The 15,809-nt window shown below is 41.6% G+C and overlaps 1 protein-coding gene across 3 annotated transcripts in view; it reads left to right on the forward strand.

Annotated features, from left to right (window-relative positions):
- Positions 1-14,098, forward strand: part of magi2a (membrane associated guanylate kinase, WW and PDZ domain containing 2a) — a 271,683-nt gene extending 257,585 nt beyond the window's left edge. For all 3 annotated transcript variants that reach the window (XM_085436583.1, XM_085436580.1, XM_085436582.1), the window contains 7 exons: positions 54-311; positions 792-977; positions 2,053-2,269; positions 2,979-3,204; positions 4,476-4,628; positions 8,555-8,693; positions 11,896-14,098. In XM_085436583.1, the coding sequence (XP_085292709.1) occupies positions 54-311; positions 792-977; positions 2,053-2,269; positions 2,979-3,204; positions 4,476-4,628; positions 8,555-8,693; positions 11,896-12,617 (1,901 nt within the window). In that variant the 3' untranslated portion in view covers positions 12,618-14,098. The remainder of the gene's footprint in view (positions 1-53; positions 312-791; positions 978-2,052; positions 2,270-2,978; positions 3,205-4,475; positions 4,629-8,554; positions 8,694-11,895) is intronic.
- The last annotated feature ends 1,711 nt before the right edge of the window (positions 14,099-15,809 follow it).

Genomic DNA, 15,809 nt, shown 5'->3' on the forward strand with positions numbered 1-15,809 from the left:
CTCAAACTCAGCTACATACCTCTGTTCTGATTCCTCTCTGCGTCGCCCTACAGGCGAGTCTTGTCCAGAAAACGGCCGCAGCCCAGGTTCTGTCTCCACGCAGCACAGCTCCCCACGTAGTGACTTCACGTATGGCAACAGCACCAGCACACCCCAGGCTCCCAACGCTGGCATGGGCAACACCGGTGCTACTTCAGACGGGATCTCGAACACACAACCAAGCGATGTCATAATCAGCCGAAAGGAGAGCGAGGGCTTCGGTTTCGTCATCATCAGCTCGCTCAACCGGCCTGAGGCGGCCACAACTAACAGTGAGTCCAGTGATTATTAAAGAGTCAAGTAGGTGCTTAAGCATCATCAGTCATTCTCTGCTTAGCATAACAACTGCTTCGAGTGCTAAACATTGTGGCAAAGCTCATAGATGCTTGTCAATAATCAGGTAGTCTCTTTATAGTGTGAAGAAAACTTATTGGTTAGGGTAGGCAAGGTCACGGCTTGGTAAAAAGTGAAGCGCCTCTCATTCTAGCTCCTCAATTATACATGCCCTCCCACAGCACGTCAGTCACACACATATCTGGCGCACTGCTCTGAGCATCAGTGCATCGCCCACACACACATGAAGAAAAACTGGATGCCTTACGTAAGCCTGAGGTGAATAGCAAAATGAGAGAGGCAGAGACACGTTCAGTCAGTCAGGCAGTGAGTGGTGTGTGAGCACAGACTAGCGTAATCCTCCAATCTGCTGCCGAGCGCGTCTTTACCCGCTGTTGCGTGTGTGAATGCTCCAACAGCTGTGCCCCACAAAATTGGCCGCATCATCGAGGGCAGCCCGGCAGACCGCTGCGGGAAGCTGAAGGTGGGAGACAGGATACTGGCGGTGAACAACCAGTCCATCGTCAACATGCCGCACGCTGACATCGTTAAGCTGATCAAAGATGCAGGCCTTAGTGTCACCCTGAGGATCATACCACAGGAAGGTGAGACATGGACACACACGCACACAAAACACCTGCTGACGGTGATTCATGACAGATATTGAATTAGCTTTGTTAAATGAAAGCTGCAAAGCCTTGTGTCACATTCACAAGCCAGTCATACTCTGTTTTTATGACACCTCTGCATGCAGATGCTTGGAACAGAAGTGCACGTCTCTAACAATAACACTAATACAGAACACACTCCGGCTGTGTCACTGAGAAATGTGTTCCCTTCTCCCATTTACCAAGTGATTCTTTTCATTTGTTGCTTTTGAGAAAGATTTCAATTCAACAAGAGACTTTTAACTACTCACAATAAACTTGAATCACAGCAACCAAGGCTGCCGAGAAAGGATTTTCTTTTTGCATCACTTCCCACTGATATTCCACTGACATTTGTATTCCCATTAGTTTGAAATACCTGTAGATTTTTGACCACTGTTAGTGGGCCCAATAAGGGATGCACATTACAATGAGGAGTAAGCGAGACTCACTGATGATCAAAACCGGAAAAAAACACACACTTTCACCAAATGATTACACAATAGACTTTGATAAAGCTGCAGTTGTGTTGCTAGATAGATTTAAACCCATTGTACTTCTCCACTGCTGGCCAATCACAGCAAGAAGCAGCTGAGGATATTGTGTAGCCATAGAAATTGCCAACCCTGGCAGTAGTTGTGTTTTATTTAAAATAGAAAATAAAGGTCTACATATCAATATTTTTTATTAAGAATTATTCAAATCAAGAACACTTTCACCACCACCCAGCTTTAATCGGCCGCTTGATTTTTTTTCAGGCCATTGTTTCATTTCTGTCATAGTAAATAAAGTGAAGACTCAAATATGCCCTTAGGCATGTGGTGAAAACCTAAACAGGAATCTCCTTTTCCGCTCAGATTTAGCAGTTGAAAAGAAATAAATAGCGCCGTTACTCCAGCAGATCAACTTTATCAGAGGACAATAGGTTTGCTGTGCTGCCCTCAAGTGGCCAAGACAATCAAGTTATAGTGACAAGACAGCCTTAGCTGATACCTTATGGTTTGATTTTCTTACATCACATTCTGTTTTTCAGAGGTGAGCAATCCTCCATCAGCCCCCAGCTCGGAGAAGCAGAGCCCCATGGCTCACCAGCACAGCCCTAAGGCCCAGCTAAACACTGCAGCCTCCCTGTCTAACCAAGCAGTGACAGAACCGAGCCCCTCTGCCAGCCAGCCCAACCCCATGCCCCACCAGAGCCCTGTGACTCAGCTTCCTGCCCCGACACCTCAGACCTACACCCACGAGAGCAGGTAAGAGTCGGTTTACAAGCAGCTGCCTTGATTTTTTTTTTTTATGACGCAGTGAAGCATTTTTTATAGACTAGCTCTTTATCTGCCACTGGGGTGAAACACCGTTCCTCTGGGAATAAAGGTACCCTGAGCGAGTCAGATATCTCCTTTCTCTTCACCTTGCGCTCGAGCCTCTCTCTTCTCCCCTTTTCAGTTTCTTTTTCCAGCTTCATCTTTGTCTCTCTTATTGTCCCTTCTCTTTGTTCATCTCTCACGCTCGCTCACTATTTTGTTGTATAACATCACTTAACTCTTATGGAGTGCTAAATTATTTACATAAATTGCTTCTTTATCGAGATCTGTTGAATATTTTACCAAGAACTACAGGGGTCCCAAAATTTACAGCCTCATTTCCTTTCCCTCTGCTTTACACAGTATTCAGATATCTTTGCACTCATCAGCGTGAGAGAGAGTTTGTTTTTATTATAAACATTTTATGTGATGTTTAATTTCCTCACTTAAGTTGTGTTTAATGGTTGTCATTTCAAAACTAAAAACAAGCCATTTCTGTCAGCGCCGGATGACCCAGCAGTTTGTTAGAGATGGGGTTTCTTTTGTTTGCTAAGCACGCTGAAAGATAACACGAGTAATCTTCCATGTCCAAAGGTGGTGATGACAGCTGTAGGAATCCTCCCTGGAAGTTCCTCCTTCATTCTCATTGATCTGTTAGTTACAGGTCTGAGGTGAAGGCGAGGCAAGATGTTAAACCAGACATCCGACAGCCACCATTCACAGACTACCGACAGCCGCCGGTGGACTACCGGCACCCTCCCGTGGCAGACTACCGGCAGCCGCCCACGTTGGATTACAGACACCCGCCTCTGCTGGACTATCGACAGCTAGCCACAGATGCTAGACAATTTGCCATCCCAGAGTACCGAATGCCACCAGTTCAAGTAAGGAAGGACTTTGCCTTGAGGATGAGAGTGACTCATCCTTCAACAGACTCTTTTCTGAAGGTCAAATCATACAGGATTGTCAATATGAACATTGATATTTGAAATCTAGGACATAATCATATCATATCAGTCCCCTACAGCTCTACGAAGCCTTTTTAGTATCTGTTAACTCTTTTTCTTTCAATTTTATCTCTGCTATCTGTGCACAAATCCAATTAAGAGCCAGACATGAGTTGGTGAAAACCTGAGCACAGCGTTCGTTCAGGCAGGTCACAAAGTTGAGCTCAGCCTGCAATCCTGCATGATCAGCTTACAGGAGCTAATGGCTCAGCTGGTACCCCTGTACACATCCAACTGACAAATCTTAGGCCTGCCTACAGATGCCAAGTCATTTTGCGGCACACTTACAACACAGCTCCTACTTTTCATGCTGCATATCTGTTCTCTGTGCTCCGTTATGTATGGACTGTCTTCCTGCTGCTGTTTGCACTAATACAAACTCCTCCATAGAAGGGAAACGGGCTCCCAGCACAGAGCTGTACCACCACTTATAAATTATTGCAGGTGTAAAGAAACCTTCCTTCTCCTTACTGAGCAGGTTAAAGGAGAGCGATAAATGGACTTAAAGTTGTATGGTGGCCATAAATATGACAAATTGCCAATATTTCACCAATGATATTTTGGATGTGTAAATAAGAAACTACTTCCTAACAAGTAAACTTAAAATTTGAGCTGTATATCAACCTTGTGTTCACAGCTCAGCTGCCAGTGGCCAATAAATGTATAAATACTTCTAAATTTGGTTGGTGATCAGGGACATGCTGAGAGGAACATTTTAAAGTTACAAATTCAGGGTCTAAAATAATGTTTTAGGGCTCACATGGTGAAAAAGCTGTTACGTGGCACTGAATTACCTCAAACATATTTTTCATTGCACAGTCTCTTGTACAATAATGTAGTAAAATATATTTCCAGAGAGATTGTTTTTCTATTATATTCTAAGCTTGTTTCTAGATATTTTGAGTTTTTGTATAAACCCTTTGTTTTTCTATTTAAAGCTGGTTTTGTCTGTCAAAGTAAATGCCGTGTTATTTCTCAAAACCTCATGTATTGAAGCTAAAGTTTTGGTCTTATTAGCACCTCCCCCATTGCTTTTGCTCCGTTCTCCTTCAAAAAAACTATTATTGGAGACAATTTTCTGCAGTCATAGTCTGTTTTGTGCTCGAGTACGACTGCATCTGATCATGCGTGATCTCTGCTTGTCTCAGCTTACACAGGACTTCGACTTCTTCACAGTGGAGCTGGAGAAGAGCGTGAAGGGCTTCGGTTTTAGCATCCGTGGAGGGCGGGAGTACAAAATGGACCTCTTTGTCCTACGACTCGCAGAGGACGGGCCGGCCATTCGCAACGGGAGGATGAGGGTAGGGTTTGATGACATCATTTCCTTTAAGAAAGCGATTACCCCATCGTTAAAAGTTAAGCTGCTTTCAATCTTTGCTGCATTACACGGTGTTGTCTGTAATTGTCTGATGTTATCAACGCTGCAACTGCAACTTTTTTTTGTGCCAGCTAAGAAATAATCTGTCAAAATAACTTATGTATGAGATGGTTTGTCCTTCTGATGCTGATCGCAAGTTTGTCTCCTCCCAAATTCCCAAAACTTAACTTCTTCCTTTTGTTTAGCATCAGGTGATATTCAGCAGGTTAAAGACAGATTTAATCATTTAATGGGGCCATCATGATGTCATGTGTTTGATGGTCTCCACAGCTACACAGTTATCCTTTTAGCTAAAAAAACAAAGCAGCACACACATTTTCTGAATTACATATATATATGTAATAACAATAAATCCAGTGGAAATGAAAATAAAACCCTTCCACTTCCCCAGCAGCTTTTCTGTCTTTGGCGTTTCCCTCAGTCCTGTTTTCTTTTTCTTGCATGTCCTCCAATTCTTACATCTGCGGCTGTTAGCCTCAGTATGCACTACAGTGCTTATCTGTAATGAACCTGTCAAAGATAATGGTGTAAAATGCCCCTGAGGGAGATATTACTTTTCCTTTTCTGTGTTGTAATCGTTGTAGTCCAGTGGCTCCAGACGGACGTGGAAAAGGAAGCAGGAATACTTGTGGAGCTCTACTTAAAATCAGTAAACAAACTGCTGTGAAGTAGTGATAGTTTCTTTTTAAGTATTTAGTATTAAACAAAGAAAGTGAGAAAGAAAAAGTCAAACTGATTACCAGTAAAGTTTCTGGACATAAAAAAAACTCCTATGACAGGTTTCATGTTGTACCAATTAACTGATGTAGCAGTCTACTACAGTAAGTTACATTTTAAGTTGGAAAGAGCTGCATTCAGTTCTCATTAAACATGGAAGTAACTAACACATTAGTTTAGAGTGCTTTGTTGAAGCCTCAAGTTGAGCATTTTGAAGTAGATGTGGACGAGTGACGTGTGGATCTGACAAACAAAAAAAAAGGACAAGTTCACATGAATAACTGTGTCAGTGAGAAGGTAGGCGCGCCCTACAGCAAACCCTGGTTTGATTGATTTTTTTGACTCTAACTGGAGCCACGCTTTGCACAATTAAATGTGTTTATCAAATACTCAAAACAAAAACAATGCCATGTTCAAAGTCATTTAAATCCCCTTTCTTGCCCATTTTGATGACCATTGAAGCAGGTTGCCTTGATCGTGTCTGCATACCTCAGTACACTGAGTCGGTGCCATGTGATTGGCTGATTCGATATTTCGGTTAAAACGCAGTTGAACAGGTGTACATAATAAACTGGTTAGTTTCAGTTGTTACCAAATAAAGCAAAATATAAAATGTACAAAACAGAAGTTTTACAAACCCGAGAGGGCACCTATGCGGTCACCCTCTCGGGTTAATTTTGAACTGTAAAGTTTTATTTTGTGTCCTAATGACATGTAAAATAAGTAAATAAAGCCAATGCCCCAGGATTTTACTAAGTAGACGCATGTATGCGCTTCATATTTGTCACCGTTGATTGATCAAACAGTGTAAGCCGTGTGATCCCTCCTCCAGCAATCCACGTATCCACACCGCTGCATGCGGCGAGGAATCAATCTGCATTTAACTTAAGCAAATGCGAGACAGTAGTTAAAAAGCATGGCTGTCACTGTGGATTTGAGTAGCGCTTTAACATACTCAGGTGTGGAAACCAAAAAGCCCACATGCTCTGTGACTCCCTGCAGTCACTCTGACATTTTGAGTTTGAGCCAAGTAGTTTCTACTCAACAGGCTCTTAAAAAGGAGGGAAAAAAAACCCTCTTGCGAACAAAATAATCAGCAACAAGGAGCGCTTACAATTTCTAACAGGTTTGTTTTTTTTAGGTTAAATGTCACTGTAGATGCTGTTAAGAAAATTGTATGAAGTGATTGATTTTTACCGATAATCATTCAGCACATTTAATTACTTCTCCGAGCTTCGCTCCCATCTCCTGCTTTTTGAGCTCACGTGCTGTCCATTCAGCTTTCTTTCCCTCTTTATTAAAGATGAAAATGGAGATCACTCTCTGCTGCTGTTAGGGGCTGAGGTTTAATGAGAACAGTCTTGGCTTCCACCTCTTCAGACCACTGTAATGACACGTAATGACTCCCCCTCTCTTGACTCTAGTCCACTCCTAACTTTAAAATTACCCTCCTACCATTACTGGGAGACTTCTCCATTTGTTAGTGTAATTGGCTCAGCATGTTTTGTCCTGTTCCTCATGATTTCTCCCATTAGTGAACCTCAGGGCCCTCACATGAAGGGCTTTGAAGTGTTTCATATTTGAGCCATCCTCACATACACCAAGGAGTGGTCACATAAAGAAGGGATAGGCCTGGGAATATTAACTTTAGGTTTTAGCTGAGCTGCTGCTGTTATGATTATTTTATACACTTAACAACCAGTGTATTATGTATTCCTCTTCAACTGCTCATTAACACCTCATTAACACAGATATCTAAACAACCAATCAGATAGCAGCAGCCCAATGCATGTAGTTATATAGACATGATCAAAACAAGTCTTGGTTCTAGCTCCTGCTGCTGCTGCTGCTGCTGGTGTAATAACCACAGTGTCCCCAGCAGTAACCAGATGACACACCATGTCACAAAGCTCAAATCATCTCAAACTGGTTGCTTGAATATGAAACTGTACTCAAATGGCCTCCCCAGGCACCAGATCTCAAGCGACTATAGCACCTTTGGATGTAGTGGAACGGGAAAGTCTTAATAAGGATCAAAATCTGTGGAGAATGTTTCCAATACCTTAAAACAGCTCTGAAGGCAAAAGTTCAGAAATCCAATCCAGTACTATTAAGGCGTAACTAATAAAGGGGCCAGTGATTGTAAATCTGTATTGATCCTTATAAACTCACAAGGAAACATTTCATACAAATAGCAAGGGTCATCTAATCATTTAGATTTATCTGCTCCATTCTTACTGCTTTGTTTTGGATTGATTGAGGGCAGTTTGGTTTTCCCTTCAGTGGTCATTGAGCTTTATTGATACTCCGTCTAATCGATGCACACAGCTTCAGACTTGTTCCAGTGGTTGCTGTATTTGGCTGTTCTGAATACAGCCAGCAAAGTATTTATCGATCACAGAACAAAGCTGCCCTAAGTTCATGGCTGAAAAAATACTTCTTCTTTCTTTCAAACAGAAGCAGGTTGACAGTTTCTAGACTGCGTTTGATTTATTCAATTATATTATAGGTGTAGTTGTTACCTTTGTGAGGCCTGTGTCTTCAAGCCTACCACTACATTGTTTGATGACTGTAACTAATTTAATGTTCTATGTAATTTCTGCTGCTTCATGTTTATTGATGTTGAAGAGTCATTTCCGAGTGTATGTCATGAAGAAAAATTAAATGACAAAAAAGGGCATGATCTGAAAGCAAGGATGGAAGATAAATGCTGTGTATGAATGTTCTGGTCTGTTGCACAGCAAAGATGATGCAAACAATTTAATAACAAGAGACCAAGCAACCACAAAAGTAGGAAAATAGGGCTATATATCAGACTTGCTTTTTGGTGGCTTACAGTTACACACATGACACATCACTGATGTATCCCTAAATTGTCACTAATCAAATAAAGGCAAAAATGCCTAAAAGCACTATTTAAAAACCATCCATACGTTTAGTCTAAAGCAAATAAACCCCAGTTTACAATCCAGAAAGATTTTGCTTAGCTTTGGTTTAGATTTAGCATGTGACCAAAAGCTGTAAGCATATTGTTATAACTAAAATGTCTTATTGATTTGACCTTGCAAGGAAAGTACAAACAGACTTCTTAGCTTCTTTCTTTGTTTTCTTTGCAAACTTTCTGACATGCAGGTTGGGGACCAGATCATTGAGATCAATGGGGAGAGCACTCGGGACATGACCCATGCTAGGGCTATCGAGCTCATCAAGTCTGGGGGCAGGCGGGTTCGTCTCCTCCTAAAGAGGGGTACAGGGCAGGTCCCAGAGTACGGTAAGGTTCTAGACTTTAAATTATTTGTCTCTCAGATCATTTCTTTCTTAACACGTAGTATTTTTTTCACTGTTAATCTAGTATCACATCGACTCTTAGTAATATTAATCTGACATGCATTTTTATTCATATTGTATCTTCTGCCTCTGTAGCCGTCATCCTTTTGTATTTAATCTCTTAGTTCTGTATTTCACTGTTGCTGTAAACTAATTGTCTCTTCTGTCTTAACTAACACTAGTTTATCTTCTGTCCATTTCAGTGATCTATCACTAATTGATTGGTCTAGGTTGTTACTTCCCCTTCTATAGGAATGGTATCTTCCAGTCTCTCCATGTGCATGAAAAGTGACACGCATGGCTCCCCCTATTTCTTCCTAACGGGCCACTCTAAAGACACGGTTTGTGACCATACGAATGTTTCTTTCTCTTCACTTAACCCTGGCTTTCTGTGCTTTGGTATTGTGTGTTGTTTTCACATCAAAACTTGTTTTATAACTTTGAAAAGCCCCAAACTCTTGAAGATTTTTCTTTTCTGTTCTGTTTTTTTGCTCCAGGAGTAATCAACAAAAATCACACCGAGCTGCAGGAGGTTCTAAAATTAGTGAACATAACTCTGTTCCTGACTGAAAGATAAATCAGCCACCAACAGCTACCTATGGGCTCAAAAATAAAGCTATATGAGCGTGCATCCTGAGCCAGCCAGGGGAAATGAACGTGAAATATTACAGCAGATTATTTACCCAGTAAAGTTTCAGCGCAGCATGAATTGAGCCTGGAAGGGGACATTTATTTGTATGACACTGCGGGCAGTAAAACTCCAATGCGTCACTCACTCCTGTGGCTTCTGCGTCAGCATGATGCTCACTTATCTGTTAACCCCCCTCTCTGTGAGGCTTATTCATCAACAACTGGCCTTGGTGGTCACCCCTGTCGCTCCCCCATGTCTGCCCTTCTCTGTTAGTCCCCTTCCAGCCCAGGTTTTAATCTCTCTGTGTGGAGAGCTTTTTTTAATACTTGCCTTGAGCTACAATCTTGAAACATGCACACAAGGAGTCCCAGTGTGGTCAGCCAGACAACACGGCACCCTATCTTTAGATAGCTACTGTTATCAGAGTTCCCCTGCAGCCTAGAAGCGACATTTTTTAACCCACATGGCCTAATCTGCGTGGGTTTGATTCAACATTTAATCATTCCTAGTTTACAAGCAATTCATTTGCATACTGGAAGGTTATTCAAATCACGCGCTGTGATTAATTTGCCTATTTAAAGCATTAGCATACTAATGTTCAAAGGAGCGAGCTATTTTTGTTTCGGGTTGCTGTGAGATTTTTAAGGGTTTATGCAAAATAAAGCACCAAAAATCAAGAGTATAAACTGTGTGATGTAGCTGTGAGTATGAGCACAAATGTTATTTTGTGTTCATCTGCGTGGCGTTGAGATATTGAGTGCGCCCTTTCTAAGGGTATGCGTTTATCAAATTTATCAAAACTTACACTTAAGCTTGCTACTTAGGTGGTCAAAGTTATTTGCTACTTTTAGTAAAGAAACATGAAAGCAAACTATGTAAAAATAGCACTTAGTATCAGCATGTTTCTGTTCAAAACTTTTCTTCTGTTTTGCGTAGTAATTTTCTCTTAAAAGCTTTTTGTCAGAAACAGAAATCAGTTCAGATACAGTTTTTGTATGCTGAGTAATACGTCCTGTGTAACTGCTGTAAACCCTCACACTAACTGCTCGGCACTAAACTGTAGACCTCAGCATTATATTTTGCTTCCAAGGACCCAGATGTTTAAAGTGGTCTTGAGCAGTAGTTCTCCGCTTTCTAAAGGTCTTTTTTCATTCATTTTCATTCCCGTCCTTTCAGGGGAATGTTTTTTTTGTTTGACTCATTCTAGCATTAAAAGGCATCTAACTCAAGGGATGAATCAGTGTTGTGTCTACACAGAACAGACTTTGTGAAGATCCAGTTTTAAATTGTAACTTTTGTTACTACCGGCCTGTCAGAAAAACATGATTTGTTGCAATTTCTTCAGCTAAATCTACCAAAACAAAAAGCCAAAATACCACAATTTGACAGGCATAAAACTGTATTACAAGGTTCAAACTTGGCATATTTCTGCGTGGTGTGCAGCATATTCTTAAAAGATTTGAGGAAACTGGACAAGTCCAGGACAAAAGAATAAATGGCACGCTTAAAAAACTGTCTACAGTAGAAGTCTGTAAAATACATTGCAGGCTCTGTCATGTTTTTTTAAGTTGGTATTTTTGTATGTATTTGGTATTTCCCCATTGCATTCCTCCCCTATTTATTTCACCCCAAAATCTTTTGTAAACATGAAAAATGTGTGGAAGTGTGAGTACTGTCACTGAAAGTGTTTTTAAATACATTCATTAATGAATTATAGTTTTTGTGAGTCAGAGAAGTGATCTTTGGCAGTATCTGACCTCTATCTGATTCTGCTCTTGCTAAACGGTTAAAAATAAGCTTTTCAGATGATTTTGATAAGCACAGATCTAGGTATTTATTTTGTAATGTGCTAAAGCGACTCCGCTGAAATTTAGGGAGATTAAGTGATCCGACACTGTGAAGCTCCAGTTTGCTCAGAAATGACCTCCTGCTCGTCCTGCATTCAAAATGCTCCAGAGCTTCTTATAATTGGGCCTCATGGCGCCGGTGTAGCAAGCCTAGCCTCTGCCCCCTGCCTAGACCACTGAAAATGACTGATGGCCCAGGGACTGAGGCTCATCGGTGCGGAAACAGAAGCTAACAGTCTGTGAGAGTGGAGAGTTGTGGAGGAATGCACCGCAGATTCAATGCGGAAGCTACACCGATACCGAGTTCCTCCAGCTTTAGAGAAAAAGAGAGAGGCACTCTGCCCCTATGGTTTTCATTCTCACTAAAGCACCACCCTATTGGACACATCATCCATTTCATTAAACCTGTTTTCGATTTTCCGCCAACATTTTCGGTTGGCCAAGGCCTTTAAGAGAGTTATGGGAGGCAGATGGATGTTGTCTAAAAGTAGAGTTGCCCTGTGACACGTCTGAAAGTAGGTTATCGTCCTGTTCTGATATTTACCTCAGTGCTTCCAGCTTGTAGAATAGGCATGATTGCTGTAATGATTAGAGTTTTTTTTTTTTTTAATGTTTTTGGGTGAGTGGTGTTGTTATGTTGTTATTGACTGCATCCATATGCATTCCAGACAATGCCGCCCCATGGGATGGTCGCCCTTCAGCCTCCCCAAGCCTGTCGGAAATAGCCCCTCCCATCGAAAGCCTTTCCATGTCATCGCCTTCATCTCATCTAGCCCCAGCCCCCGACCTTCCTCATCTGCCACCTCAGGATGTCCATCGAGACCCGGTGGCACGAGACAGCAGGACGGAGCATTCGAAGAGCCCCCAGAAAGCCGAGCTGCTAAACCCAGACCCAATCGGCCACGCGAGGAGAGCGGCTGCGACCAGCGGGAGCAGCAGAGCTAAGAAGGAGGGTGGCAGGTCCACCCACAAGGGCCTCAGGATGCAGCCAACTCCTGATGGGGAAGGGGGCAAGGACGGGCAGAGCGGAGAGCCTAAACCTTCCAGAAGCAACAGAGGAAGGTCCAAGGAGAGAAATACTAGGGACAATAGAGAGTCCACTCACTCTCCTAGCAGCTCTAAGCTCCCACACATTAACGGGAACAGCAGGGAAGATGTAGAGCGCTGGAGTGGAGCAAAGCAGGGGGAGCTGGAGCAGAGCAAGCCAAGGCCCAGGGAACTAGAAAGGGGCCAGGGAGAGAGCTGGCCTAGCCTACCCAACAAGAGCACCAGCAGCAGCAGCATCGCAGCGGGGAGGAAGGCCACAGTCTCTCCTGGACCTTGGAAGATCCCTGGATCAGACAAGCTGCCCAGCACCCTGCGCACAGGCACGTCCACTCTGAGCAGATAACCCCGCAGCTTCAGCAGAAAGCAGTGGCCACACTCATCTGAACTAAACCACCCCATCTGGATGAAAGTACCATTCTCACTCCCTCCTGTGCTCCTGCATCCCCTCATCGACCTGTTCTCCCATACAGTCAAAACCAAGAGGAGGGGGGCAGGGTGATCTGGACCACGTGTTTTTAAAGTTTTATTTATGGAACTGTATTTTAAATTATTTTGGAGAAACATATTTTACACCTACCACCTTAAGAACTGGAAAATCATCCAAGTTAACACACACACACACAAAAGAAGAGCAAATAGAGTCTTTGTGTAGCGTGGTGGGAATCATTTGTGGAGTAAATGAATTTTGAAGACCTCTATTTTGCTGAACTGAGGGGGGGGGTGCAAACATGCAAATATAAACAACATAGCAGGAAGTAAATGTCGGATGGATTTTTTTATATATATCTACACAGTGGAGTCTATTTTATGAAAAGGAATGTTTAACGGATGTTTTTGAGGAGAGTGAATGGATCAAAGAGCGACCGCAGAAATAAAATCGACTCATCAGTAGAAACTTTGCCTTAACAGAGACTGTATTGGGCCTGAACCTGTCTTGAATAATCTATCAGATGGTTATAGACATAGATATATTATAACGAATATGAATATGTGGGAACATTTTGTAAATAAGATCATCTTTAAGTGAACATATAGAAATTCTAGTCTACAAATAAATGAGCGAAGCAGCACGACGTGCCCCGGATCTTTAGGTAGCTCCTTGCTCCTGCACACTCCTGTTCCGCCCTGCGATCACAGGTCTGGGTCTCAGCAAGCCTGCTGCGATCGACTGCACGGCCTGTTTGAATCACTCGGGCTTCAGTGGGAGTGTCTCTTCAATCTATTTTCCTTTCTTCTGTGCTTAACGATCAAAGCAATCTGCGACAGCGGTGTCCTGTCGGACACTGAGAGAAGGAGCTTGCGTGATACCAACGAAGGGGCAGAGTGCCTTAGACTGAGGACAAAAGGTTCAACCGTGAAAATACTGCAGAGGGTTCAACAGAGGCTGCTATACAACACCCACTCTACAGATATAAATATAAACTGCATTTCTTTAGTGTGACACGGTGAAATATATAATTTATTTCACAAGCTTATGTATGAAAATGAGTCCATTAGCGGAGGTATCCACGGTCCCTTTTTATTTGTGGTTCATCTCGGGTCATGATGCTTTTCATTACTGATTTCTTAATGAGGTCTGACACCAGTAATTTCCATGAAGAATTGCTTATATGAGATTGTGTAATCAAACGTCGCCACATGGCAGACAGAGCTTTGCACCCTAAACCAAACCAAATTAATAAAATCTGATATTAATTCAGTAGAGAATCAATCTCACCTTCTCAGAAGCTCGCTTGCGTAACAATCTGCATCTCGAAGGAAGGACTGAATGCTCATGTGAACGTGACACTTTGTCAGCTGCTGAATTAAATTTCTTTTAAGAGATTCTGTCTACACTGTGTGATATTGAGACATATATATCCATGCCAAAGCTCTTTTGAGGGTTCCTGTTTTGTTTTTTTTAAGCATTCCTGCCCAAGAATCTGACTGACTTTGAAGGCAATGCTTGTATTTCTATACATCAAGCTCGTAACTAGCTAAGCCCTGCCGCCTTTGGTAACTGCCACAGTTCCTGTCAAGCTTTCTATTCTTGCACAATGTTTGATAAAACGGTGACGCTAAGACTTCAAACGGCGCATTCTTGATTACAGGCAGAGGTACTTGAAAGCAGCTTGACATTTAATGTCACAGGAGGGAAAGATTTTTAGGATGAAGACTGTCAGGTGAAGTTGGACAAAATGTCTCATCTGTCTCAGATAGCATTGCCTGAGGTTGCTGGAACATAAACTACACAAAAGTACAAAAGTTACGCTGATACTAATAAAGAGCGTTGGGGAAACTTGATTGAATTAGTAATTTTACAAAACAAACCTGTAAAAAGACAGAAGAGGTAACCTAGTAACCTTTGCAGCGTGCAAAGCTGCTCCTTTATGTTTGCTGACTGTCTCGGTTTTCATATAAGGTGCAATGATGAGTAAGAAAAGAATAAAATTTGATAAAAGTCAGTTCTTTTTTTTTTTTTTACACAGTATTAATATTACTAAAATGTTTCAAAAGAAAAAGCTACTGCACTGAGGTCAAATATGCATATGCGTGTGTAAAAAGCTGTTTGCTAGCCTGTTAGCCACAACAGCATTAAAGTCATAATACCAGTATGTCAGTGTTATGTTCAGATAGCTGCACACTCATAAAGTGGCCAGAAAAAAATGTACTGGAGTCTAAAAATAAGCAACGGTAGCTGGTATTCAGTAGATTACAGTAAAAAAAAAAAAAGCTAAAAAAGTCCCCTCTTTCCTTTTGACAATAAAAACATCTTGGTTTATTTCCAGACTGCAATAAATTCCCATTTTAAATTGTGCATGCATAAAAGTGTCATCCACACTTTTATAGTCTGGAGAGGTGTTCAGTGTGGGTCTTAAATGTGAGCCTAGTGCGCAGCCAAAGCCGTCGCTGTTTATAACAATCAACAGTTCAGTTTTATTTTTCATTTTAAGTTATAACTAAAGTAGGACTAACGTTAATCCTAATCTTGAGTTAATAAATTAATAAAATCTCAAGATACCTCCATCAAAATATTCAGAAAAGACCTTTGAATTAAAAACTCGGTAATACTAAATGAAACCGAAAAGCCCTACAAAATAACCAAAATCCCTGTGATCAACCCACAGACTGACAGAAAAATGGGTGGGACTATTTCATTGTATTTATGGAACATTTATTTGTAGTTTCTGTAGTGAAAAACCCTCATGTAATTGGATTACATGAATCACTGCATCAAAACAAATGTTCAACTGCCAACAAGCTATAATAATAAAATAATGTTAAAAATACTAATTTAGTTACATGTAGTTCTCTGTTCCCCAACACTGTAAGTCACCCTGCAAAGGATTACAGATAAAGCATTAATTCCTTTTGCTATTGTTTTTAGTTTTGAGGCTAAATAACTGCACCGAGATATCACCCACCCTTAAACGTGCCAAACAGTAAGCACACCACACTCTGCATGAATCCAAAGCTTGACAGGGCTGCAGTGCATTCTTTGAGTCACTGAATGGCTGTTGAATGGGAGGAATCTAGCAAACTGTTAATTTTGAGT

The sequence above is a fragment of the Copadichromis virginalis genome, linkage group LG17 (genome assembly GCF_057382275.1).
Source record: "Copadichromis virginalis isolate Kocher_CV1m ecotype Utaka linkage group LG17, C_Virginalis_male_GT1.1, whole genome shotgun sequence".
Lineage (NCBI taxonomy): Eukaryota > Metazoa > Chordata > Actinopteri > Cichliformes > Cichlidae > Copadichromis > Copadichromis virginalis.